We start from the raw sequence: 26,930 nt of genomic DNA on the forward strand, positions 1-26,930 counted from the left end.
AGGAAACGGAAAAGAAAGAAAAGGCGGATTAGTGGCTCACAGTGTCAAGTGTTTTTGTCCGTCTACCCTCTGCTTGAGCGGTATTGTTCTGTCAAAAAGCCCCAAGGCCAGGCTGATACAATACTTTTCATAGCATAAATGAGTTCCATCATGTCATATCCATCTCATATCTGTGTTTTACGTAAAGCTCACGGAGGATTCCCGGCCCCCAGTTTAATATTTCAGTGCTGCGTTCCTTTGTCTGCCTGATTTCCATCCTGCAGCTAACCAGCTTTATCGCTTACCTCAGGCCTCTGCTCTCTTTCTGCCATGTTTTTTTGTCCTCTTATCCCTCCATACACCCCTCCATTTCTCCCTTTCCATACCTCATAAAAAAGTCAGTCCCCGCCAGGGCAGTCACTACTTTAGTCCCCACGTACCACTTGGAAGGGGTTCTCATGGTTAAATCTGTGTGTGTGTCCACGCTAAAACAGTGTTACCCAAGGGTAGGGTTGTTAAATGCGGTTACTTACTGATCAGACGGCTCACTATCTGCTGCATGATTTAAAACTAGCCTGCCGTCTGTGGCAATTTGATACATGCACACACACACACACACCTACACACATACACACACACACACACACACACACACACACACACACACACACACACACACACACACACACACACACACACATCATCATGAAACAGGGATCAAGCAACTCATCAACTTGGGGCCCTGTGGTGAAGAAAAGTTGAATGCGGCGCTGACACTTTCAACACATGTGCGCACACAAAAGCGCAAAAACACGTGCCTGCTTTGTCGCACACTAGCATTCCGCGCATATGCTAGCAATCTGTCTGTCACTCACTTAAACACACTCCCATCTCTCGTGAATATTTTGAAATACACACACACACACTTTCTGACCCATTGGGGCCGTGTTGTGAACCGTCTGTCATCACCTTTAGCAGGAGTGGAGGGCTAACTTAAACACTTGATCTACTTTCTTAGGCAACATCTGGTGCCACACCAAGCTCGAACATCCACACACACACACACACACACACACACACACACACACACACACACACACACACCTACACACACACACCTACACACACACACACACACACACACACACACACACACACACACACACACACACACTGGGGGTCTGTCCCTCTGCTCCTCTGCCTCCCAATGGTTTTTGAGGTCACCCGTCAATCACAGTATCGTTGCGACAGCCACCTGTCAGGTGTCCCAGCATGCATTGCGAGGCCTCTCCTGTAAACGCTTCACTGGAGGCTGTCACACACCGCTGGACCAAAATCGCTCACCAGAACACACGCATGCACAAAGACACACACACACACACTTCTCACGGACAAACTCTCTTTTAGTCTCAGGAAGGTACACACAAACACACACTATGACTGTTTGCTGAAATTGAATCGGTCTGATAAGCTGTCAAATGCTCATCTCTATCCAGCCGAATATACTGCTCATTTTACTGGTTTGATGACGAGGATGCTAATTCTTTTTTCATCACTTCTTGCCTCTCTCTCTCTCTCTCTCTCTCTCTCTCTCTCTCTCTCTCTCTCTCTCTCTCTCTCTCTCTCTCTCTCTCTCTCTCTCTCTCTCTCTCTCTCTCTCTCTCTCTCTCTCTCTCTCTCTCTCTCTCTCTCTCTCTCTCTCTCTCCCTCTCCCTAGGTGGTGAGAGTTCCAGTGGAAAGCTGCGAGCAGTACACCACTTGTGGGGAGTGTTTGGGCTCCAGAGACCCTCACTGTGGATGGTGTGTCCTCCACAATGTGTAAGTACCACATGCACTCATTACCACACTTCATCCTGGTACCCATCCGTTGCATTGTATAGTTGATAATTGTGTGAAGAAGTGTTTTAGGTTTGTGTCAGCTGATCAAGCTGGAGTGAAAACACCCACCTGAATGGTATACACATGAAGCTCAGTAGCCTTTTGTCACCCCAGATACTCCAGCTCTTGTTGTTTACAGGGAAGTTTGGTTCTTAGTCTTTCTTTAATATATTCCAAGTTGACAGAGTTTTTTGAATGTAGGGCAGAAAGGAGCAATACAAGTAAAAGAAAAACTGGCACAATCTCCACTCAATGGGGGGCATTTTCTTTCTGAAAGTTTTTGTAGAGAATGGAGACCGTGGATACATTCGTGGTCTGGCCTCGGGGCCTTTTGTGGGTGTCTACAACTGTAAAGATGTCTGTAGTTACTTTTAATTATGACTTCTAAAGACTTGCAGTTTAACTTGCTGAATATAAGAGAGACCATGATCTTCAGAACTACTATCTTCTGAAATTAAATTGCACTGGTAGCTTCAAATTTCAACCCTAAATGAGTGTTTCTCAGGCTCCTTCGCGTCCTGAGCTGCATTAGAATGTGATCGTTGATGTACTGTTAAATGAACTACCACACCTTTAAACAACTGACTCTTTCTCTTTACCTCAGAAGGTGTTGATCGACATGAAACAAAGTTTGCTATACATGTAAATGTGCCACTGAAAGGGGAACAGTGTGAATAGAGAACCTAAACACTGCACAGGCAGCCAGTTGCTGCTTTGAATGTGGCCTGTGTTGACCTCAGGAACTATTTTTAAAACCCTGTAATAACTTGAGTAAAGTGCTTCTAACAGCTTTTAATTAGGCCTAATTATGATTCATAGAAGAAATCTAACTTCTACAACTTGGAAAGCTCCTTGGCAGTAGTGCTATATTTATCCCGTTGAAGTCTGTCAACTGGTTAATAGCACATAAATAACATAGCTCGGCAGCCTGCATCATTTATCTGAGTGGTATTTAGCTTATTTTTGTGTGCGTGTGTTGTGAACGTGGTACGTACGTACGTGGGAACTAGATGGCAACAGATTAAGGATTAGTCACTTCTAGTGTTTGGTTTGCGGACTAGGTCTTTTTAAGATTACTGTGTACGATGTTTAGAAATGAAATCTAGTCACTCACAAGTGTAGTGAGTGATACATAATAACACTGTGTCCGTATGTAATCTCTCCATTTCCTCCCTTTTGACTTGAGGGTGTGTGTGTATGCACAAAGGAGAGTGTGAGAACAGTTCAGTATTTGGCACTATGCCATCTTTCTGTACATTAATGAAACTTATCAAAACATATCACCAACCTGTCTTTCCTCAAGGCACACACACACACACACGCACACACATATACCACCTGTGTCTCCATTTTATCATACACACACACACACATCTTTTGAATTACACACTCAATTATGATGGACTTGATCCAGCGATATCCTTCTGTTTGGGCACATTTTGACCTTGTGTCTTGAACGCGGCTCGCTCTTTGCTTACCTGATAGTGTTGCCAAATCTGGCAGAGGCCCTTGCAGGCAAATTGGTATTAATAGGCAAATTATTTATAAGCCTCGTTTCAGCCCTCTGGTGCTTTTAGCCACATCTTATTAAGAGCCATGGTAGTTTCAATCAACAGTGAAATTGAATGAGGAATACACACACACACACACACACACATACACACCTATACACACACACACACACACACACACACAAACACACACACATGCAGGTGTTTCTAGACAAATGAGCACACTTCATTTAAACGAATTCACACAGTCACACACCAGAGGAGCAGTAGAAGGAAAAGGGGTCCATAATGAGAAAACGTGTACATACCTTTATGCATCTCTACTCGTGCCTGTACAGTGTGCGTTTTGTGTGTATGTGTGTGACTCCCGGGGGAGTGGTTGGCGACAGCTTTTTCTTGCTGAGCTCGAGTGAAGGCTAACTAAACGAGGGGATGGGGGGCTGCTGCTCACAGGAGGCAGTTAGCATTTTTTTTTTCCCTGCCTCTCTTATTGTTAAGGCCTCGCGGAGCGCCACATCAGCACTTTCCTCTCACCACCGGGACCAGTTGTTGTTAGCGCGAAGGTGAAGTGATAGCTAATGCATTATGAATAGCTAATAGTAAAACCGCCACAATACGGGGCCGTATGCTGATTTTTAGCACGATCAGTTGGCTCGTAATAAGCAGTGGAAATTGCTGACCCCATTGATATGCGGCGGGTAGGAATTGTATCATTTTTACGGTTCAGGGAAACTTTAATGATTGCCTGTATATCTCCCTAGAAGTTCGAATCGGGAGGCGCTGTAAACTGAAAAGATGAGGGGGAGTGGATGTTCATATAGCTTAGTGGTTCTTGCACAAATGTCAGGGCCAATAAGGTAATGATGTAAAGGCCTACAGTAATGGCTGGGGTAGCTATTAGCCTATTTGTCTTCCGTTATTGCTCCCATCTCTGTATGACGGTGATGGCCGTGCATGTTTGTCATCTTAATATGATTGCCATATTAGCTTAACAGTGGCTCATATTCTCTCTCTCTCTCTCTCTCCTCCCCTCCCCTCACCTCTCTCTCATCTGTTCTTCCCCTCCTTTTTTTCTCTCATCTCTCCTCACCTATCTTTTTTTATCTCATCATTTTCTTCCCCTCTCTTCCTCTCTCTCTCTCTCTCTCTCTCTCTCCTCCTTTTTTTTTTGCTGCTGCACCCTAGTTGTTCACGTAAGGACCGGTGTGAACGAGCAGGAGAGCCCCAGAGGTTTGCCTCCGACCAGCGGCAGTGTGTGGAGCTCACCGTTCAGCCAAGAAATATCTCCGTCACCATGTCTGAAGTCCAGGTATGTCTTCTCTTGCCCACAGTCCCAATTGTAGTGGATACATTTTAAACAATAAAACAACGTAAACAGTCTAAAAAGGTCTTGGACCAGTTCTGAGAAGCCTGCTGTCATTTATATTATGGAAATCTGGAGGCGCGTGAGAGCTCCCATTCTGTCAGCAGCTCCTCAATGTAACCACATAGGTTTGACTGATTGCGGTTTGCCTCACTTTCACTCTGCACATTAACACGGACACATTAACCTTGCTGTAATAGCTGCTCCGACTGACGCACACATGCATACACACAAGATACGCGCACTCACCCTCCTTTATTCCTGCTGCTGTCACATGTACTCATACCCACGCTTCACTCCACCACCCCCCAACACACCTCCCTTCCCCAACACCCATTAACCCTCATGTCATATCTTATAACAATCCATGTACACCATGTCCTTCCATTGATCTTGTACTGATTGTCCCTCTCTTTTTCTCTCGCTAGCTGGTCCTCCAGGCTCGTAACGTGCCTGATCTTTCAGCGGGGGTCAACTGCTCCTTCGAGGACTACGTGGAGACAGAGGGACGGATCCAGGGTGGACACATCTTTTGCCTGTCTCCTTCAGTCCGGGAAATCATCCCGATCACAAGGAACAAAGGTCGGTACAGGAAAGGGGCGAAGGGTGATGAAGTCATCGCGGCAGTGAGGTCACTGGGTGGTAGCGGCGGGCGGGTAGGGTGTGGTTATGAGGAGTTTTGGTGATATATTTGAGGAGATTAGTATTGAATTATTTTTATGTTAGTACTCCATATTCCATTTGACATGTTTTATGTTTATGTCGCCTCTACCTCTTTTCACTGTATACTGTATGTTCATCACCACGGGCCAACGCGTCTCCTCCTAAGCGGTCTTTTTGTACGTTAGACTTGGGTAAAGCTGGAACAGAATTTTAATGTTACCAGATGATTTGTTTAGTGCGTCTTTATTCAGAATACCTTGTCACCACTAATAACGCTCAGCCATTCCCTTTCAAAGCCCTAAACACAAGTCTACATTTATCTACTGAAAATAGAACTGTTTTTGAATTGCCATTATCATGCATTATGCACTGTTGTCAGTTTCATTTTATTTATTTTTTCTATCTGAAGACACTGGTTATGCTCTTTGCTTCTTTTCAAAGCAGTGACTTCAGTGTGTTTTTTGTTAGATTTAAAAATATCTGCGTGTTTCTTTTTTTTTTTTTTTGCAGAGATTCTGCACCTGTTTTATGTCCATTTCTGTCAAGCCACAAATGCTAAGAACTTGTTTGGTATCCACATTCAAAGCACTGAAAACATGTCAGTACGCTCTAAGTTTCCTCAAAGTGACAACTCGGTAGTTCTTCAACTGAGCCCATTATGCCCCATTATGAGTTCTAATCAGCTCTGGCATCCAATCACTGATTGGTGCTGCTATTTTTAATGCCACCCTACTGTGGGTGTGACATGAGCGCTGTGTTGCTAAGCTACAGTGTTTCTTTGTGTGTGCGTGTTATCTGTTGAGGTCACACAAGTGGAATTCAAATTTAAAACGTGACATTGTGTCGTTGATTTGTCACGTACTGCATATTCCGTGTGATTAAATGTAGCTGTTAGGTATTTTTGAGCTGTTCGGTAATTAATTCATGTTCATTTTGTGTTCATGTATCCGTTTGGTGCAGGTGACAAGCGGGTGGTGAAGCTCTATCTGAAGTCCAAGGAGACGGGCATGAAGTTTGCCGGCGTCGACTTTGTCTTCTACAACTGCAGCGTCCACCAGTCGTAAGTTACAATGGTTGAATATATTTGGGTACATTAGTCATTTGCTCTTTTTTTTGGGTCTTATTTCAGTCTTTTCTCTCTTGTTCTTTAAAGAGATTGTCTCTTTGTCCGGTCTCCCCGCGGTCTGTCTCATGTTACTGTTCATGAGAAATGCATTTGGACATACAAGCACACACACACACAAATATCCCACCCCCCTTCCGACCTCCACAGGAGGATTGTGTTACCATTTGAGTTCAAAATCGAACGCACCGTATATGAGAAACGATTGGGATATGAGATGGTAATTCTAGTCTTATTATCATAACCCACGACACACACTAATGATACTCCAATGATTAATTCATTATGCGATGGTCTGCCGTAATGCCTCCCAATCACAGACTCTAAACACATTAATGCCTCCCCACTTGATAGAAAACAAATACTTCCAGCTTATTTTAGCTCTCGGCTACTCAGTCTGGGACTTATTTACACAATAAAGACAAAGTCAAACACTGTTAACATATTAAATTAAGTCTTGTGCTTTTTTCTCTCTCAAAGAGTTAGTCTCCTTCACACTCCAGACGCCCTCAGCTTTCTGCCCGATCTCAGGTCACTGCCTCTCTTAATCCACCTTCTGCTAAAAAATCTCCACCACCCATCGAAACACACCCCTAGGTCAGTCCTACCGCAAGCCCAATGCACCCTGCCGGGGTAAAAGAATCCTCTAGCTCCTCTACCCCGCCCCACATGATACCCCGCCCCACATGATACCCTGCCTCCTGCCCAGCCACGGCTGATCCAGGGGAGGCGGAACGTCTGCTGGGGTATTAGCCTAGGGGCAGCAGATGGCTTGGAGGCCCCTGGGGTACCGCAGGGCTCCATCCCGGCTTCCCTCTGGATGTTAGATGAGCCTCCTCCGAGGATTGTCCACAAACACACACACACACATACGCACATGCACATAGACATGCACCGCCACACCTCTCTCCACTCTGTCACTGACAGCTCATTGAAGCCCTGAATGTCTTGGACACCTAATCCGTTACTATGACCTTTAACCCACCTACCCCCGTAGAGAAGAATCCCCTTCCACGACGACGATGATTAGCCGAGCTGGTTAAGGGTGTGGTGGTTTACAATGTCAACTCCCAGTTACTTCATTTCCCATAAGGACCCTGTGATGTTTGCTCTAACTCCCACCGCCATATACTGCCTAGGGTGCATCTTGCATCAGACGTGTCAGTACAAATTGCTTCATTTTGAAAAAGTAAACACCCAGTTAAAAAAAAAGAGAAAGTAACATAGTCTCTTTATGGACGTATTCAAATGTGATGTCACAAAAATGATTCTAAAATGGCAATGATCTCACAAACCAAGTGCAAGACATGCATGAGAAGTGACGCAGACAAGAGAGTCGGCCATTTGAAGATATTACCCCAATGAACTCTGATTAAATCCGTTCCCTGGGCTGATCTAATACAGCCGCCCAGTGATGTAATGGACACGTTCTAATGAAGTTAAAGATACGGCGCGTTGCATCTTCGGCAGCGACTCTGATGGCGACAAGAGATGCCGAGATAAGAATCCCATTTGGAGCTGGCACTCCGGCCCGCATACCCGCTGTGCCCTCCGGACGTCAGTTTGTGGCGTCTGATGAGATCAGACTGGTAATGTCGTTGGCGTAATGACTTCAAGCCCGCACGGCCACATGCAAGGCCCTGTTTCCAGGATGCTTGGTCATTCTTTGCAGAGCCAGGTTTTCCTCTAATGGGCTTAAACTCAAAATATGAAGACTTTTACACAGAAAAGGATGCAGAGTGACACTCTCAAAACATGCAGACGCACATTTCCGAGCAGAGACATTATTCATCAGCTGTTCCTGCACATCTATTTTTATTCATACAGTACTGTGTAGACTTCTAACACGCTGTTTTTTGGAAGTCAAGGCATGAGCACAGCATTGGAATTACCCCCTTATGTTTCTGAATAGTTTACATTCACATATTGACGCCCAACCCCATCCCGAAAAACACACACCCTTTCCGCTTATTTACACAACTGATTATGTTGTGGCCCTTGCCTTTTCTAAAATGCCATAAATTTACATAGTGGTATTAATCTAATTAGAATTCCCACTGTTTCAGTTTAAGGATTTCCGAGATTGAAATAGAAAATTACCCAAGGCCATGATTGCTCCTTAATTAAATATTTCCATACGCTTTTTCCTCATCCCACATCCCCCCATTTATTAATGATAGGGAAGATAGTCTGGCAATAAATTGTGGTTTAAATGTCTGTATAAAGCCACACTGAGCACCTGGCTCGGGCCGTGACATGGGTCATTTGTTGTGTGATTTAGGGAGCTCTGAGGGTAATTGGGAGAAAAAATGCATAGCAAGAGAGACTATCGTTTTCTTTGATGGAGAAGAATATGAAAAGCTTTGGATCCAGGGTAAAACGGAGACAAATTGTGCAGCTGAAAGGGTTTTGGAACGATTTTTAAGTATTTTCTTTCCAAATATTGCAGGAATTCTCGCCCTGTTCTTGCAAAATTCAGATTTCATTTTGTTCCTTTAAAGATCCAGTAATGACAAGTGAGACTATCTAGAGAGGGTCATTAAATTATTCACCTCCACACCTTTTGAAATTAATAGTAGCCAATAAATAACACATGTTATGTGTCAAACACACCTCACTAGGAAAGCGGATTGTATTTAGCACTCCAAGCTGACCGAGGAAAGGAGAGAGGAGGAAATCATAGCCCATTGTGTCGACCCTGAAAAAAATACTACCGCTCCAAAGCTTGATTAGCATCTGAATATGAACGGATTAAATTAGCATGATGAGCGTGGCCATACGGGCAGCGTGTCTGCAGCCGCTCAAAGCTTCTGAGTGGCTGACGGCGAGTGACAGGAAGGAGGAATAAGGAGATACTTGGGGTTCTGAAAAAGGGAGCCCACCCTTGGACAAGAAGGGAAAAAAATGATTGAACGTCCCTTAATGGCCCCGTGTGGGCTTTTCCTTAAAACAGTGTGCACCCAGGCAAGAGATTTTGAGATCCTGAGGCAGCTCGTGACAGGGGGCCCTGCTTACTTCGAGGAACCAAAGCGTGAGCAGTAGGGGGTTGTCAGACAGGGCCTACTGTTGGCCTTGGGTGGCACACGTAATGGCACCATCTTTTATTTCAAAGGCCCTAATCATAAAAGTCACAGAAAGTTGGCAGCGGTTACCTGCTGATATTTTGCTCGTTATTTCAAAGTCAATGGTACACTAACGGGGTTGATTTGACATGAATAAAATATAAAAGTCCAGATCGAGATGATTATTACCAGGGCTTAGCGACAGATGTGTTTGGGTGTGATCTTCCAACTAAACATTGTACTGTTCGCTGCCTGGTTCTGGTGACCTGCTGTGTTAAGTTGGTGGCGTACTGTATTTTGATGAGCACTGATCCATCGGTGGGCCCCCAACAAAAAAAAAAGACTCTTTGAAATTCAAACTAGTGATTGTTGCCGAGCTAACAAACGCCCTCAAGCTCCACAATGAGCTCAGCTAACTTGCCACGTGTTCATTTGTCTTGCATCGGTAATGTCATCTGCTCTTTTGTTCGGTATTGACACCCTTCTTCTGTGTCCAACTTACTTGGGACAAAACATTGAGCTAAAACCTCCTATTTCTGCTGTTTGAGTCTTCGCACTGTATGCTAACCCAACCCAGCGTAGTTTAATCGCTTTCCCTCCATTTGTCGGCAACGTTGACAAATCTCCTATTTGCTCTCGTATGGTATTAACAGGCCTGCTATTTCCTTAGCCGCACATCCCTCATTCTAAATGGACAGCTTCTCTCAGCACAATGCTAAATTGGTCAATTAAAGCGGCAGTGGGATTGAATTAAGCCCCAGCCTCTGATCTCGCTCAAAAGGAGGGGTCCGGGCTGGAAACGATCACTTACAGTGCGCACCTGACAAACGAGCGGCCCTAATTGATCCAAATGAATCCACGTCAGGGTTTGATGGAATCGTGTATTTGCTCCATCTCAGAGCTCAAGAGTTAGAGCCTTAATTTTTCATGCGGATGAGAGGAATGGCTGTTAGCATTTTACACAGGGTTAAAACACAATTGAGCGCTTGTCGGGAGTGTGCTCAGAGCGGTTGCGAGAGACGCGCAAATTCACACCTGGCAGATGTGGTTGAATACAAATCAGCCTGTATGTTAAGCACCTCTACCCGCTCTTTTATTGTTATGGATCCAGACTTGCTTACCTTGACTGCATTATGTGTAGTATGATATTATATTCTCAATAAACCATATGCTCACACAAGCCATAATTGCTAAAGGAGTCGCACGGAAGAAATTCTGAAACTGAATCTACAGTAAGCTTTGTAATAAAATGAAACTATTTTATTTGTAAGCTCATAATTGTTACATTAGATAATGCTGCGCACATAAATGAGGTACAAAGAAGTGTAGTATCTCTCTAGGGCTGATAGAGGACCAATAACATGAAGCGGTGTTGATAAACTGCATACTTGAACCTGTCTGCCGCTCCTCCACGGGTCCCCTTAGATGCAAATACACACACACACACACACACACACACACACACACACACACACACACACACACACACACACACACACACACACACACACACACACACACACACACACACACACACACACACTCGCATACACTTTCTGACTTTCAACCTAATGCTTCCTCCCTCTCCCATGAGACTCCCAAGCAGAGCCCCGCAGGCTACACCCCCCCATCTCTATTTTCTACCCCCTCTCTCTCCCACGATACCTGGCGTCTAAACCTCTCTCAGGGAAATCCACCTGCTTTTGATCTCTCCCTCTCTCTTTCGCTCTCTTCTTTCTCCCATCTTTCTCTTTCAGCCCGTCTATCTGCACCTCGCCTCAGCTAAAGCAGGTGAATTTAAAATGGTGGAGCGCTCTTAGCCCCACGGATGAAAGAGAGCTTTAGACAAAGAACAGGGGGGGGAGAGCTTTTAAAAATGAGACGGCAGCAAATGAAAGGGATGGATAGAGTGAGAGTGAGAGAGGCAGAGACGGAGGGACAGAAAGAGAGGTTCAGGGCTGAATGGATGGAGAGAATGACACAACAGAAGTATAGAAAGAGGGAGAAGAGAGGAAATATTGTGAGGAAGTTCATTGAACATATAGAAGCAGCAAGCGATGGACAGTTACAAGCGAGTTGAGAGTGATGAATGAGGGAAGTGAGCGGGAGAAAGACGTTGAGACACTTGATAGATGGGATGGAAGATGGGGGGGGGGGGAGGTGAGGGGATTCCAGACAATGTTGGAAAATGTCCAAATTTCGACATTGAATGATAAATAGACATGAGACCGTGAAAGGAAGGAATTCTGACAAAAATTAAGAGTAAAGATTTAAAAAACACGGTTGGATATGTATTCACTTTTTAGTATATCCTGTGTTATGTCACAAGCAGTAGCGTTTTTTCCCCAATACAACGGAAAGCTGGGGACAAACTAGATAGCGAATGAGAGCGAAAGGCGAGATTCCCACACTGTGTAACTGCTCATTCAAACATCTCAAACAAATCAACTTTATATGTCTCTAAGATGGCTCTAAATAGTCCGGAACCAAAGATATAGTCCTTATTTTAGTGCACTTATAACAAAATAAAATGACCTCTTCTTATGTTTAACACATAAAATATGAGATGTTACTGGGCACAGATACGTTTTGCAATATGACACCACCTCATTTTGTCCCTGTTTTTTGCCTTTTGTCAAGCGAAGCATTGATGCAGCAAGATAACAAATTCAAACTCAAATCGGATAACAACTGACCCTGCAAGCTCCCTAACCGTCTCCTCTCATCTCTCTCTCTCTCTCTGCTTTAGCTGCCTCTCCTGTGTGAACGGTTCATTCCCATGCCACTGGTGCAAGTACCGCCACATGTGCACCCAGAACGCCAACGACTGCTCTTTCCAGGAGGGACGCGTCAACATCTCTGAGGTAAGATTCACACCGCAGATCCGACCATATTGCTTTCATATTGACAACAGTCCTTTTTATAGCGACAATGCGATTGTGTGCCTAATCCCCTCAACATAAGTGTGGGATGATTCCAAAATTCTTTTATAGTCTTGCTGAATGTAATTTAAAGAAACAAAAAAAGATCTGAGCAAATCTACAGTAGACCTTCGAGCTATAGCTGAGTGTGGCTGATCACACAGTGAAAGCTTGGTTCCTTTTCCCCCACATGCAAGCATAAATTCTAGCAACATAGGAATAATTTGCACTCAGCTATACACGCACACACACACACACTCACACACACACACACACACACACACACACACACACACACACACACCTTTACCCTCGCACCTTCTGTGGCCTTCGCCTCGGTGTTTCCTCACATCACCCTGCTGCGTGTGTGTCTGCTGTCTGTATGTGTAGTAGTGGCTCTTGGCATCGTGACAACAGCCTGTTTACCGTGCAGCAATAATGCTGTCGTGGCCCATAAGGCCATAAGCAGGCCGGAATGAATAACTATGTCTGTGGAAATACTGCCTTGTTCTTACATAGCCAAATGCTGCATTAGCATAAAAGCTAATATCAATCGTGCCGAGTGGCGGCTGCAGCTGGCGACACGCAAGGCATAACAAGTGTTTGTCAACTGCTGGAGTGTATACAAGGATATTAGTGATTGACACACAGCGCTGCTATGCTTTCATTGTGCTTTTTCTCTTTTCTTTCACTCTCTTATACTCGCTAAACACAGTCTCGCATGTATTAAGAGGCACAGAAAAAATGCTTTCAAATGCATATCTTCTCAATGGACTTATGGATGTAAATCCACTGCACTCCCAAGTGACTGACAGTCATGCCTGTTCTTTATCTGATTGAAGCCTCACACACATCAATGCAGAAATACACACACGCAAACACACGATTCCACCCCTATCTCCTTGTGTTCGTGGTCTGACTCTCCCCGCTATCTCTGTGCAGATTAAAGCCCCCCTTGTTGGCCGGCTTGAATCACCGGCCTTTATTAATTGGTCAACCTTTATCCAATTACTTTCCCCTTTATCTCTTCTCTCAACCGGAGCTGTGCAGAATCCCAAACACTAGCGCGCTAAACCACAGCCTCCATGCCCATCCAAAACAACACACGGGCCCAGCCTTCACGCCTCACCGAGCTAATGTTAGCGGATTAGTGCGCCCATCTGCAAGACACGGGGAGAGCGCTGGCTAGCACACTCCTAGCTGAGAGAGGCCAGAGGGGCAACGGATGGATAAACAGGAAAGGCCTGCAGTGACGAAAGGAGAATCGCAGGAAAAGCAGCATGTGCAAGCAAACATATGAACTGCGTAATAATATTGATGAATGTCAGCAGAGGGAGGGCTCTTGGATATCAGACAAAGTGTAACATGTATTACAGTAAGGCCGACTTCCGATTCATGACATTTAGGCATTTAGATGTTTTGCACATCTCCCGCAGCGCAGTGCTTCGTCTACTCAGGGTTGATGTGTTTTTGGTGAAGTAAGTTTTGAGGTAGACGCTTGGTTAAAACCAGGCTGAGCAAGAACGAAGCGGATGGATAAACGGGCAAAGGGAAGGAGACAAATGGATGGAGAGATTGAGGGAGTGGAAGAGTGAGAGAAAGGCAGCAGGAAGAAAGTAGGGATAGACAGCCCGGCTGACTGTGGCATGTGGACAGGGAGACCTCTCCTGTCACCTCGCCTGCCCAAGAAACCTCCGACCACATGCTCCACTAGAGAATCCATCATCTGCACCGTCACGCACACACAAACACACAGAGTCATTCATCATCCTTCTCCTAGCTGCCATATCCATTAGATGTGCTCTCAATGCCCCAACAAGTACAGCTCTTCCTGTAGGCTAGACTTATCATTCTCCCCTCCCTCCACCCCATCCCTCACCACTTTGATGCTCGCTCACCCATTATTTTCCTCACACTTCCTTCTCTTCACCGCCTCTGTGTGTGGATTATATATAGTTAAGGAATGGAGGAAGAGGACAGAAATGTGCCTCTCTTCCTTAATACCTCATTGTTTTGCCTCTTTATCTACCGGTGGAGAGGGAATGGGTTGGCATGCCATCAGGGACTTGTGTGTGTGTGTGTGTGTGTGTGTGTGTGTGTGTGTGTGTGTGCTCATATGCTTGCACCCTTAATTTAGACCTCAAACGATCCTTTTTGCCGTGTTGCAGCTCAACTCTGAATACAAATAGCAGTGTTTAACATAAGAGTGAAATGGGTTCTCCTGATAGCAGACACTTCACTCAGACCTTTGCTGCTCCCTCCTGCAGAAGAACACAGTAGACGGGATTAAATAAGACTCATCGTCAGTGATCAAAGCCCAGATAGAAGTTTTAACACGGGGTTCAGAGGTGGCTGCTCCTCACGTCGGACTCTGTGTGGTCTGAGTGGTGTTGTGTGGCATAGGCAGTAAAGCAAAGAGAAAATACAGGACCAGCTGGTCAAATGTCCAAATCCTTAAGTATAGGGACCAAGACCAAGGTTACCAGCAGAACTTTGAATCTTTAGTTTTTTTCTAGCAACATAACTTCTCTTAATAACTCTCATGCTTCACTGTTTATTCTTCCATTTCTTTGCTACCCCGACAGAAGTGCTAAAATCTTAAAAGTGAATAGTTGTACCTCAATAAACATCACTGTCCTCATTCTGAATATAATAAACATTTTAACATCAAACAGTCCCTCCTCCCCGTCCTTCATTTGTTTTCCCTCTTCAAGTGTTCCGCTCTCGTCTCGTACAGTATCTGAATCTTTTGTAACCATGGCAACCCAGAGGGTCGGCGTGTTGCCGACAAGGACCCCCCCCCACCCGCTTTATTTGATGTTCCCCCTCTCACACAACCAGCCATGTCTCATCAATCTGTAATTTGTTTGACCAAATTACATTGAATGGAATCCGTTATTTTTTTGTTGTGATTGTCAGGCGAAGGAATAGTTAAAAGAAATGTAATCCAATCAAACAAGCCAACCAAGGGGTGAAAGTGTTGTTTGTTTTTGTGAAGAAAGAGAGAGAGAGGGAAAGAAATGGATCGACAGAGTCAGCGGGGGAGGAAAGAAATATAATGAGTGACATTTCCAAATCAAATATGCATGAATCAACAATGCCTCCAAAGGCACAACAAACAAATTCTCGAATTAAGGAGCGACCGGGTGGAAAATTGCGGCAGAGGAGTTAAAGTTACTTATCATAATAACAAAAAAAAAAAGAAAGCTGGAGAGAGAGGAAGGCTAGAGTGAAGGAAGTCTCCTTGCTTCCTTTGTTCAGGTATTGTATTCTCCCTCTCTTCCTTTCCCTCATCTCCTTTTTTTTTAAGGAACTTGATTGGCTTTTCTCCTTCCACTTTTCTCTCCTTCTTTCTCCTTCCACACCCCTGAAGAGAAAGTGCTATTCTGAGCCAAAGCCTTGATGAGTGCCAGGCAGGGTTCGGGATGGTTGGGCTCAGCTATGTTAAGACATGCTTACGTGTTTGTTTTGCTGCAAAGCAAGGCTCAGTCTCACTTGAGCAATCAAGGCGGCGGTTAACTTGATTGAGATTTGTGGGCGCAGGGCTCCCCCCCCCCCCCCCCCCCCTTTCTAAACTCTCTGGCTGTCGCATTTTGCTGTCTCCCAATTTCATTTCTCCCTCTTTTTTTTTTCCTCCACTTCTTTTATTTGTCATTTTGAGTTTTAGCTTAACACACAACAGACAGGTTTTCTTCATTTTTTAAACAATGCCTCGTATTGTTTATTTGGAGTTTTAAGTCCAGGCTGAGGAAAATCTAAGAGTGATGGGCATCACATTCAGAATGTAAAAACCTTCTTCCAGATGTGGTTTGCATTAATGTCCAAACTCCACTTTCTGTCAGGATGTAGATATTATAAAAAATAATGCTGTTCTGCACATGTGCCAATGGAATGTTCACTCTTTTATAAATTCAACACCCTCCGCTCCTCGTGCTCCTTCTGTCCCCTCTCTGCATGGATGCACGACGGGTTAAATGATGTCACCCTCCTATTCAGGCCTGTCGCTCTCCTCCACCATCTACCTCTTCCTGCTTCTTGTGTGGTTGTGTGCGTGAAAACCTCTAAAGCAATAGTTTGACGTTTTGGGCAATTCGCTTATTCTCTTTCTTGCCAAGTCAGGGATATATTGTTTTAATTAGTGAGCTTCGGAGATGCTCGTAGGCGGATTTATTTGCCTTTGAACATATCCAAGGCTGGCTGTTTCCTCTTATTTCAAGCCTTTGTGCTAAGCTACGCTATCTGGGTGCTTGCTGTAACATCATATTTACCCTGCAGATATGAGAGTGGTATCAATCCTCTTTTTGGCAAGAAAGCAAATCATGTTGAACTGTTCCTTTTTTAATACGCTCAAAAACTCACACAAACTTTAGGCACACAGTCTAATCTGTGTTTATCAAAGCATCATTGCAGTTGTGCCGGTAGACACACTCCTGTATTCACACTCAAGCTCTGCTGTCTGCTGCCAATTACACAAATGTAATATTAGTGTATGACACATCGTCCCCAGACACTGCATTAATAAGAGAGGCTTGATACACGCTGCACTCTGAGCAAAGCACAACAATACGCATGAATACATTTTCTCAAGCGCTGTCTCTCTCCCACCGTTAACCAAGCCAATACACTTATAGCATACAGCATACAGCATACAGCCTACCCACACATTCTTAAACAGTCCCAGAACACACACACATGCTTACCCCTCTACCTTTCTCTCCCTGTCACACACAAACGCACTCTCGCTCTCTCGCTCTCTCGCTCTCTCCCTCCATGGCTGAAAGGGTTATTTGTGATGGAGGTGTGAAGGCCCCAGACCGTGACATTCTGGCACACTGTTTACCCTGGCTGTTACTACAACACTGAGCAGAAAACACACACACACACACACACACACACACACACTCCTGAGAAGGACATCCCACACATTGTAGGCCAAGGCCGCTTGAGGGGCCTCGCTGTGTGCACGGTTATACATGTGTGTTTGCCTATGCTGCGTGTGTGTGTGTGACTGTCACTGCTTCTTATCAGGACGAAGCACAACCAGCAGCACGGAGCTGCAGGGGGCATGTGGGTGAGGGGGAGGGTGGAGAGGACAAGTGGTTGAATAATATCCACCCCTTCCTTTTTGTCTCCTTCCCTCTTTCCCTCCTGGTGTCTTTATCAGACAGTAATATCCGTCTTCTGTCTTCGTCATCGTCCTTTATTTTTTTTTTACCCCTTTCTCTCCCCACGCTGTGCCGTCACCCAAACCATGTTTCAGCAGGTCTGTCGCCTATTTCTGCCCACTGCTGCGATCCGCAGACTTTGTTCTTGTCCATCTGTCCTTCCCTCTGCCCTCATTTTTCTCTCTTCATTATTTTCTTCCATACAAAACGTACTTCTTTTCTACTTATTGGTCCATTGTATTGCCTCTCTCCACCTAGTGGTGTTAGGTGCATCGTGTAGCTAATAGCTGGATGCACACCCACACATGTGCTTCTGCCTAATACCTAATATTAAAAGGGTATGTGCCTAAGCCATATTTGATGAAATAGAAACAATGAACAGGGAACAAATAAATGAGAAAATGGGTGGAGGCGAGATGGGATATTTCCCCCATGCAGCTCTCCGAAAACAATGCCGTTCTTCCAGTGCTTCATTTATTTCACGAGCACAAACCAAAGACAGACAGAGGTGCTGTAATTGAGAGCAGATGTAAACAGAGAAAGCAGGGAAGAAAAAAAAAAGTATACAAGGGCAGGGAGGCAAGCAGAGAGCCCTGGCAGCAACAAGCGGCAGATTACATCCAGAGTGACGCAATTTCTTTTCCAAATGCACTCCATGGGTGAAGGGAAGGGAGCGAGAGAGAGAGAAATTGAGGGAACATGGAGAGGAAGTGTAGGCGACAGGGTAAAGTAACCACATGCCTTGGTTTGGTAGCGTTTCATCAAACCGCTTCTGACAATCCTCCCTGTTTTTTTATGAACTTTCTCAAGAGTCCCAAGAGTCAATAATCACATCTCACTTTGCTGTTCGTCCCACTTATTTGTCAAGAGAGAACAATGAGGTGAATTGAGGAAGTGTAAGCATTTCTTGAGGAGTTGTAATGTAATTCAGCCGCTCAGTCACGCTCTTCTCCTGTGTGTGTGTGTGTGTGTGTGTGTGTGTGTGTGTGTGTGTGTGTGTGTGTGTGTGTGTGTGTGTGTGTGTGTGTGTGTGTGTGTGTGTGTGTGTGTGTGTGTGTACACTTCCCACACGATCGTACTGTTTGTATCAGTGAAAGGAAAAGGCGAAAGGAGAGATTTGGATTTTTTTGTGTGCACAGATGCGTTGGGAGGCTCACACACAAGCACGGTCTGTCACATATGCATGCAGATGTTTTCATCTCTGCTTCTCTCTCTGGCTATTTTTAGCCTAACCGTCCCACAGCTTATCTTCCTTTTTATTTCCGTTTTTTTTTTTTCAGAAGCGTTCCTTAACATTCCCTCGCATACTGTTGATGCATCCTCATCGTGCATCAATCCCTTACTAACAGAAGGCAGGGAGGGTGGCTGGGAGACACTGCGGAGAGAGACCAGCCTGTGATACTCTAAGAAGTATGCTTAGTAGACAACTACACAAGGACGGCAGAGTCATATTTATGGAAGAGGGTGGAGTTTAGCAAAAATGCAGCTTTAAGTGTTTATGTAGATTCGAAGGACACTTTCTTGGTCTAATTGGTTTCAAAGTGTTAATCCTTACACGACATTGAGAACAGTTGAGAAGCAGTTGAGCTCAGCACTGGCAAATGCAAGTGTAGATGCAAGCAGCGATGAATACAAGATCGGCAACGACTTAATAAAGAGCAAAGATAACGCTCACACACCAGAATATGACGACATGATGGATGCGCAGAGGTTTGCGGACCACGCGCAAGTGTGTTTTTAGTGTTTTTGTGTGCGAGTGCGTCTACGTGTCAGTGACGGGTCTCTGCGGTTTCATTATTCAGGCTGTATGAAATCTTCATTTCCGCAGCCCTCACAGTGAGCCCCGCTAATGGTGAACACAGATGAATATTGCATTTTCACCATCAACCCTCGTGTGTGTGTGTGTGCCAGCGAGAGGAAGAGATAAATGCAGAGTCACTGGGAGAAAGACTTGACGGCAGCTGGAGACGGATGAATCCCGCGGCAAAGTGAGCTGAAGAAAAACAAACTCAATAGTGCAGGCCGAGCAGAGAGAGGGAGAGAGAGTGTGATTGGGAAACAGCGACAGCTCGCTGGGATGGAGAGTCATCGAGAAAGAGACAGAGGGGGGGGGGGGAGGGGGGACTGTGGCGTCCAACCTCACGAGAGCAGCTAGCTGCCTCTGTCATGTTGGGCTTTTCACCGAGCTGTTTTACTAAAGTGGCCTTGCACTGATTTTTTTTTAGTCCATTCTCCATTTAACTGACGCAATTGCACTCCCGTGGAATCCCAAGAAGGTCAGTGACATACTAGCTTTGGCGACTTGGAGATGGACCCTGGTGTCAGCGAGCGCTGGGTGTCACCAAGTTGTTGCATAGTCTGAATTTCATGCCCTTAAAGACCGTAAAGTGGGTTTATTTTCCCCACCACATGAAGGCTTAACATTATTGTAAAATGCAAAGCACCTCACAGATCAAGAAAGAAAAGTAATTTATTCACTCATAGTTCTCATGCCTATTTGCCTCCTTGCGGCTGACGACATTGTTGCTTCCTCCAGACGACACACTGAAGCGTGGTCCTGCGATTCCTCTGAGTAAAAAATGTAAATGGGCAAATGCCCGTGAATTGTATGGTTTCACTCAAAAGTAAGTCTGGCAGTAGCGATAGTTTTATTCACTGATATTGCATCATACAACTTGTACTTTGAGTACATTTTTTTTTCTGCTTCCAATTTGTGAATCAAAGCGTTTTTCAGGCACATCCTGTCGTAAGCAGGTTATTTAGTTACAGGCAGTGTCTTTTAAAAAAAGACTGAAGCCTGAATGGAGCAGTATGTTCTCAGCACAGTGGGATAGATTGTGACACAGGTCATGGAGGAGCTGAAACGTCTGTGCTATTCGGTTGTTTTCTCAGTGGCACAAATCTGTGTGTTTCCGGTCTCTTTCATCTGGTTTCTGTTCTTCCTCTGAAGGAACACTGCAGCACAATATCAAGAGGGGCGAACTGTTTGCACACCGCTAAATAGCACCTTTCCAGTCTCAAGGACCAATCTTTTAACACAGGCGGACAAATGATAAAGTACAGTAAATTGTGTACACATAGGCGCAGCGAGTTTATTGTCAAGCAAAGCTACATGTGTGTTTCGCTAAGTCTGGTCTGCGTGCCCACTTCTTTTTGATTTGACCTCGAAATCTTAGTGCCGAAACTTTGTGTGCAAAGGGAGAGCCGTCGGCAGAAGAGAGGAGAGCAAATCTACCTCTGAAATCAAGGTTTGTCTTTGAAAAGCTGAAAAGCACAAGGTTTGATCGCTGTGCTGACATATCTGGGTTAGAATGATAACGGGGTGCCAGGAGTCCCCCCCTCCCCCCCCCCACACTTTCTAAAAATCCATGAGAAAAAGACCCGCTGAAAAAATATTCACACGTTACTGCTTCTTTGTAATCTTTTTTTTTTTTATTGTTTTATAGAAAACTATGGCGTATATGTGTTGGGGATAAAGTGTGTAGGTTTGGCAGCTTGCTTTGTATGTATGTGTGCCTTGGTGGTACAACAAAGCACAGAGAGTAAGATTGTTTGTATGTATAGGAAGAACGTATATGTAGGTACATTTAGTCGAGCTCTTGCGCCGCGAGACTTTGATAATCCACGCTGAATAACATTCATGACACGCGTTCCCCTGCATCTCGCTTTAATTTTCACTCCTGTCTGTGCTCCCTCATTCCTCTGTGCCCCCCCCCCCCCCCATATCTCTTCTTCACTGCATCCCCACACTGCTAGGTAACGAAAGACGTGGGCAGACAATCTCACAGTCCCTTTAAAGCTTCAAAGTCCCTTTTCTTCCTTCTCTTCCTTCGCTCCTGCACTGTTCTACATGTTGCCACCTTATTAAGTTCCTCTCTCGCCTTCACCCTCCCTCCCTCTCTCTCTCTCTCTCTCCCCACCTTCCTCCCCACCTTCCTCCCCAACAGTATGTGTCTGGCCGGTCACAGAACATCTTTGTGGTTTCTGTCTGCTAATGAGCCTGCCTCAACTCTGAGTGCACACACACACACACACACACACACACTTTGTCACAGACACGTACATGCTTCCATGTATGTACCACACCGTGCAGCTCATGTCGATCTTTGCTTATTATTATAATTGCACACTTGTATGTTTTGTTTTTTTAACATATAATGATGTGTGTACAATTTCTTGTAGATTTTAGCTTATATTTTACATAGACGACACACCTACATACACCTCTTGTAATCTCTATTTCCAGTGAGTTAATGGGTAGGCTTTTTTATGTCTTGCTTTTCTCATCCCTGTAGTTGGTATGAGTCCCAAAGAGACACACACACACACACACACACACACTAAACACCCACACACTAAACAACACGGCTGCTGGCCAGCTGCTATAATACGTTGTTCTTGCTTTGACATTGTGATGTATGACATGATATTACATGGCTTGTACTAATTAATGAATGATTTGGAAGCAGACTTCCATTAATGATGTGGATGGAAATTAAAGCACAATAACAAAATGTCCTTATCATGTACTTAATCATGATGTATGCTATTTTGCTCAAAAAAAATGATTCTTCTCATCTAAAAGTCGACCAGCCGTATGTCTTGCCTTGTCACCGTGTTTCACCACACTATCTGAGTTAGCAATCATCTCACCGCACACTCCAGCTTTCTTCCTGCCCTCTTCTTCACAATATGTTCTATATATTCACAATTAATATCCATAAGGGGGAGCAGAAAGCAGCACCGTTCTGATGCTAAAACCCACTGGACTTTCACACAGCCAAAACATATGACACACCATGTCATGCAAGTTACTTTGGATAAAAGGATCCACCCACTGCCATATATTGTAATATAATATTAATGTATAGTGGATTGTAAGGAGTAGATGGGACTCTTCAGTTCAAGGTTACCGACGGCTCTTTGGTTTCCTACATGAGACCTCTGTCACAAAGCCTGGGGGGGCATGTCGACAGGCGGTGGGGGAGCATTCATATACCCCTTTGTCAGGATCTTGTGACCCACACACACACACACACACACACACACACACACACTGTCCCTCTTATTTGTACCAGTGTGCCCCCTTCGCTCCTCTGTGGCAACCCATGCCATCTCATCCCTCCCTTGGGCTCCCCATATCGCTTTACTTCATTATTTAGCGTGTTATTTTTTCCCCTTGCCTGATCTATAGTCCCCACATCACAGAGGCGGCTAATTAATTATTTATAGATGGACTTGGATGGGGGGGGGGGGGGGGGGGTGCTTTAAAAAAAACAACGACCAGACACCCGCCTCATTACATATGCGCAGTGTTTTTGGAGCTTTATTAATTTATATCTTGTCAGGCTACGCCAAAGCCTTCAAAACTCTTTTGGCGTTTTAATACATTTATTTATTTATATGGCATCCTGCTCTTGCTTTCGTCTTCATCCTCCAACCCCTTCCACCCAACCCCATCTACAGTGTGTCTCGATTCTAATCTCACCTTCTTCCTATCTGCGCGCACACGCACACTAGCTTGCCCGGCTGTCTCATTATCAGCTCTTGGCGAATGTTAAAAGGTGTTTTGCTCGCTTGCGAGCAGAGATTATCTCATCCGCCCGCTGAACACTTGTTTTATTAATTTTTTTCTTTTACTTTTTTTTTTTCTTCTCCAATTGGTGTGGAACGACGTGGTGCGGTACACATCAGAGTGCATTTGAAATGAAGGAAGGAATATTTTAGAAAAGGCCTGACCTAGAATGACAGCTGCTCTGCTTTGAGAAAGCTCATGGCGACATTAAATCAAAGCTGGCGTCTGGGTGTCGGCACTAAGATGTAAAAATATTTAGGACAAGCATTGTAATAGGAATAATGGTTTGGGCTCGTCTTTGTCTCTGGAAGATATTTCCTCTTTGTTTGTATGCAGGACATTTTCAGTTGGGTAATATATACAGTGCATCTTAATAATCTACATAATTGTACATGCCTTCACTGTTAACAAACAGTGGTGCTAGCTTTAGGCACAAAGCTCACAGCAGCCTTTGAGGGAAAACAAACACGGAGAGGTAAGGAAAGCCCTCTGGGTGCTTGGCTTTGAACCGAAGTTGGAGACTTGGACGTCCGCCACCATAAACACACACTTGCTCAAAAACACAGGTACAAATACACACTTTTACAGCCCAATCCAATCCAGGGTGCGAGAGCTTATTTCACAGTTATTGGCCGGCGCTTGTCAGTGTGCTCAGAAACAAAGAATTTAAAATGTTGGCAAAAGGCAGTTTTCTGCAACAGTCTCCACATCTGTTGGTGTTAAAACTGCTTATGAAGATGTCAGAATAAAAAGACTGATCAAAATCTCAAAATAGAGCAGATGTTTTTTGTGCCTTGTTTTGGTGTGGAGAAACCATCTGTGGCGTGCATTCCTTCACGCTTCATTTCCACTTCACGCACACATGTAACTTTACTATCAAAGGCTCTCACCGGTTATAGAAGGCAAAGTGAACCTTATAATGAAGCGAGCTGCTGTTCCGTGCAAAATCAAGTCCTGCTCGGGGGGATTTTTGTGTAGAGAAACTCAGCTTTTCTTTTAAAAACCTGCAACCATCATTGAGCCATTTATGGCATGCACCCTGTCCCACCGATATAGTATATAAACATACACACAACACTTACTACACACACATACACTCTCCTTCCTCTTCCTGCCCTGTTGGTCCTCCTGAAGTTTCACATCTGGCCAAGACAACCACAGCATCCGTCTTCACAGATGACGTAAAAGCTGAGAAGTCGGGGGAAAAAGAAGGGGGTGAGAAAAAGGATCTCGTCTAACGTCGAACGAATCCCCTCTGTGAAATATTGTTTCAATGCACTCTGCACTTTGTAACCCTAATGCCGGCGTTGAACTGCTTTGGCACCCGTCACAAATACTGATGAAATACTTTCTCTTCGAGAGCATTTTTTGCTTTATCCTTCTTGCTTTCCATCAATATCCTCTTTTTTTCCTCCCTCCTAATTCCATCTCTTTCCCAGAACCCCTTTTGCACTCTGTCTTGAACACAATGGGGTCTTGTATTTGGTGCTTCGTACAGTGGGATCTCTCAACTCTTGCAACATGGCATCCATGAGCTATCCCAACTGATCCATTTGATATTGGCTTTCATTGCCATTTTAGTAGGTTTTTTTTAAGTTTCATGTAAGGTGCTGGAGTTCAGATTCATTTCGTAAAGCGGCAGGACACCTCACTTTTTTTTCCTCTTTCATATCTCCCAGAAAACCTGTTTTCTGTTTCCCGGTATGTAGAGAGCAACTTATACCTACATATTGTACAGTCAGCTGTATTTATTGTATTTGTTGTAATACATAGGACTGAATGTAGCACATGGATGCTGTAAGGAAAGAGGACGGCCAAAGAAAACGACAATCAAACAGCTGAGCTGACACAAAGTCAATAGAGGGATGAATAAAACATTGGTTAGCTGCAGCTTGCACTAGAGGCTATGCTAGCTTCTGACACAGTTATTTCTAGCAGCAGGATGCTCAGAAACCCTCTTTTATTTTACTTGGGCACCTTTGACAATGCAAGCCCACAGCTTTTGACATGAGCATCTTTTTTACTGAGGCAGGACTTCAAAAGCCACAAGTGCAAATTAATCTGCTTTCTTCTCGCTCTCTCTCGCTCTCTCGCTCCATCTCTGGCCCTCTCCATCAATTTGTAAGTGTCGTCCGAGGCTCCAGGCTGTTAATTAAGTAGGATGTCGTCGGGGGGGCTTGGGTACATGGTTTTGGCTGTTGGATGGATGGATGGATGGAGGGATGGAGGGGAGGGGATGGGTAAAGAGAAAGGTGAAGAGGGATTAAGGCATTCTTCTAAAATGTCTAATCTCTGTCTCTTTTCTTTTGACCCTTCATTTTCTCTTTCTCCTTTCCACGCATCAACAGCTTTCTGACTTCCCCGTTTCACTTTGCTCTGTTCCGAATCAAACTCGCCTCTTCCGCTTTTCCCTTCTCACTTTCTTTCACATGCTTTTCACTCACCTTCGCTCTCTCTCTCTCTCCACTCCCTTCATTTCACTTCCCCCTCCTTCTTCTCTCCATTCCCTCCCTTGTCCTCCCTCCACCCTTCCCCTACCTCCCTCCGTCCGTCCTGTTGTGCCACCCATTTTTCCACCCATCGCCCACCTTCCTCCTAGTTGATTATACGCCAGGTCTTCTGTAGCCCTCTTCTTCCTCCTCTAGTATTCCCCTCTCTCATTATGTGTTATGCATGTGTTTGTGTGTGATCAGACACACAAGGCCAGGGCTAAGCAGCCTAATGAACAAACTCCGGCATTGTGTTCAGGCCCCGGGGACGCGCTGTAGCTTCTAATGTACAACAGCTCAGAGGAGAGGAGGGGAAAGAAAAATTCACTGACGGGGAGCCAGCTATCTGCTTAAAGGAAAAGCTACAACAAGAAGTGAAGTAGAGAATGTGCAGTGCATATTTTACAAGGATCTGGTCAATGTTTTCTTATCCCAAGCTTTTCTGACTTGTCAACATGTTGTCCTATCCTGCAACGTGACGCTGTCAATTTCAGGCTCTTCTATACTCTTGTTACAGTTCATCTTGTTAGATACATATTTTGGACTGGAGGAAGGATGAAGATTTTTTTTGTTCAAACACGGCTGAAATATGTGTTTGGGTTTATTTTGGTGAATGCTTGATCAGAAACAAGTCCACGGTTTCCAGGCCCCTTTTTCCTTATATTAAAGTTCTCTTTCTGCCACATGTCTCTTATTATGTGAGTCACTTTAACAGTTTTTCTAGGTTGTGAAATATGTGATTTGTCAGCAGTGCTCTGTTTTCTTATCCTTTTGGCTCAAACTGTAGGACACAGGGTGGGTTAGTTCCACCCAAGCTTTAACTCGTATCGTATAAGATCTGTCACCCGCCCTCCTGTTCTGTCTCTCCCTCATTATCAGTGTTGACCAGATCTGCATCGCTGCCAAATCATGGCATGAGCACAGTAATGACTTCATTTCTTCCAGCACATGCACACATGCATATCTAGGAAACATTACATCCCGAGTGGACTGTCCTTTCTTATTCTGCCTCAGTGAAGTGAACATGTGCAAGCGTAGGCGCACGTTAATCCAACTGTACATTAAGAAACTTGTTTGTCCATATGCATCTATGTGAGGACACACGCCCAGACCTCCAGGGTGGTGAACTCCAGTGGTGTGAGCCAGTGAATGGGCTTCTCCCAGATGATCTAAACAAGACCGGGTTTGCCTGTATCTATGA

At 44.7% G+C, this 26,930-nt stretch overlaps 1 protein-coding gene across 1 annotated transcript in view; it reads left to right on the forward strand.

Moving 5' to 3' along the window:
- plxna1b (plexin A1b) overlaps window positions 1–26,930 on the forward strand; it is a 176,940-nt gene that overhangs the window by 93,936 nt on the left and 56,074 nt on the right. Inside the window, exons 5-9 of the mRNA XM_079186674.1 lie at window positions 1,697–1,797; window positions 4,554–4,677; window positions 5,160–5,313; window positions 6,355–6,454; window positions 12,329–12,443. Coding sequence (XP_079042800.1) covers window positions 1,697–1,797; window positions 4,554–4,677; window positions 5,160–5,313; window positions 6,355–6,454; window positions 12,329–12,443 — 594 coding nt within the window. The remainder of the gene's footprint in view (window positions 1–1,696; window positions 1,798–4,553; window positions 4,678–5,159; window positions 5,314–6,354; window positions 6,455–12,328; window positions 12,444–26,930) is intronic.

This window comes from Pholis gunnellus (assembly GCF_910591455.1).
Source record: "Pholis gunnellus genome assembly, chromosome: 3".
Lineage (NCBI taxonomy): Eukaryota > Metazoa > Chordata > Actinopteri > Perciformes > Pholidae > Pholis > Pholis gunnellus.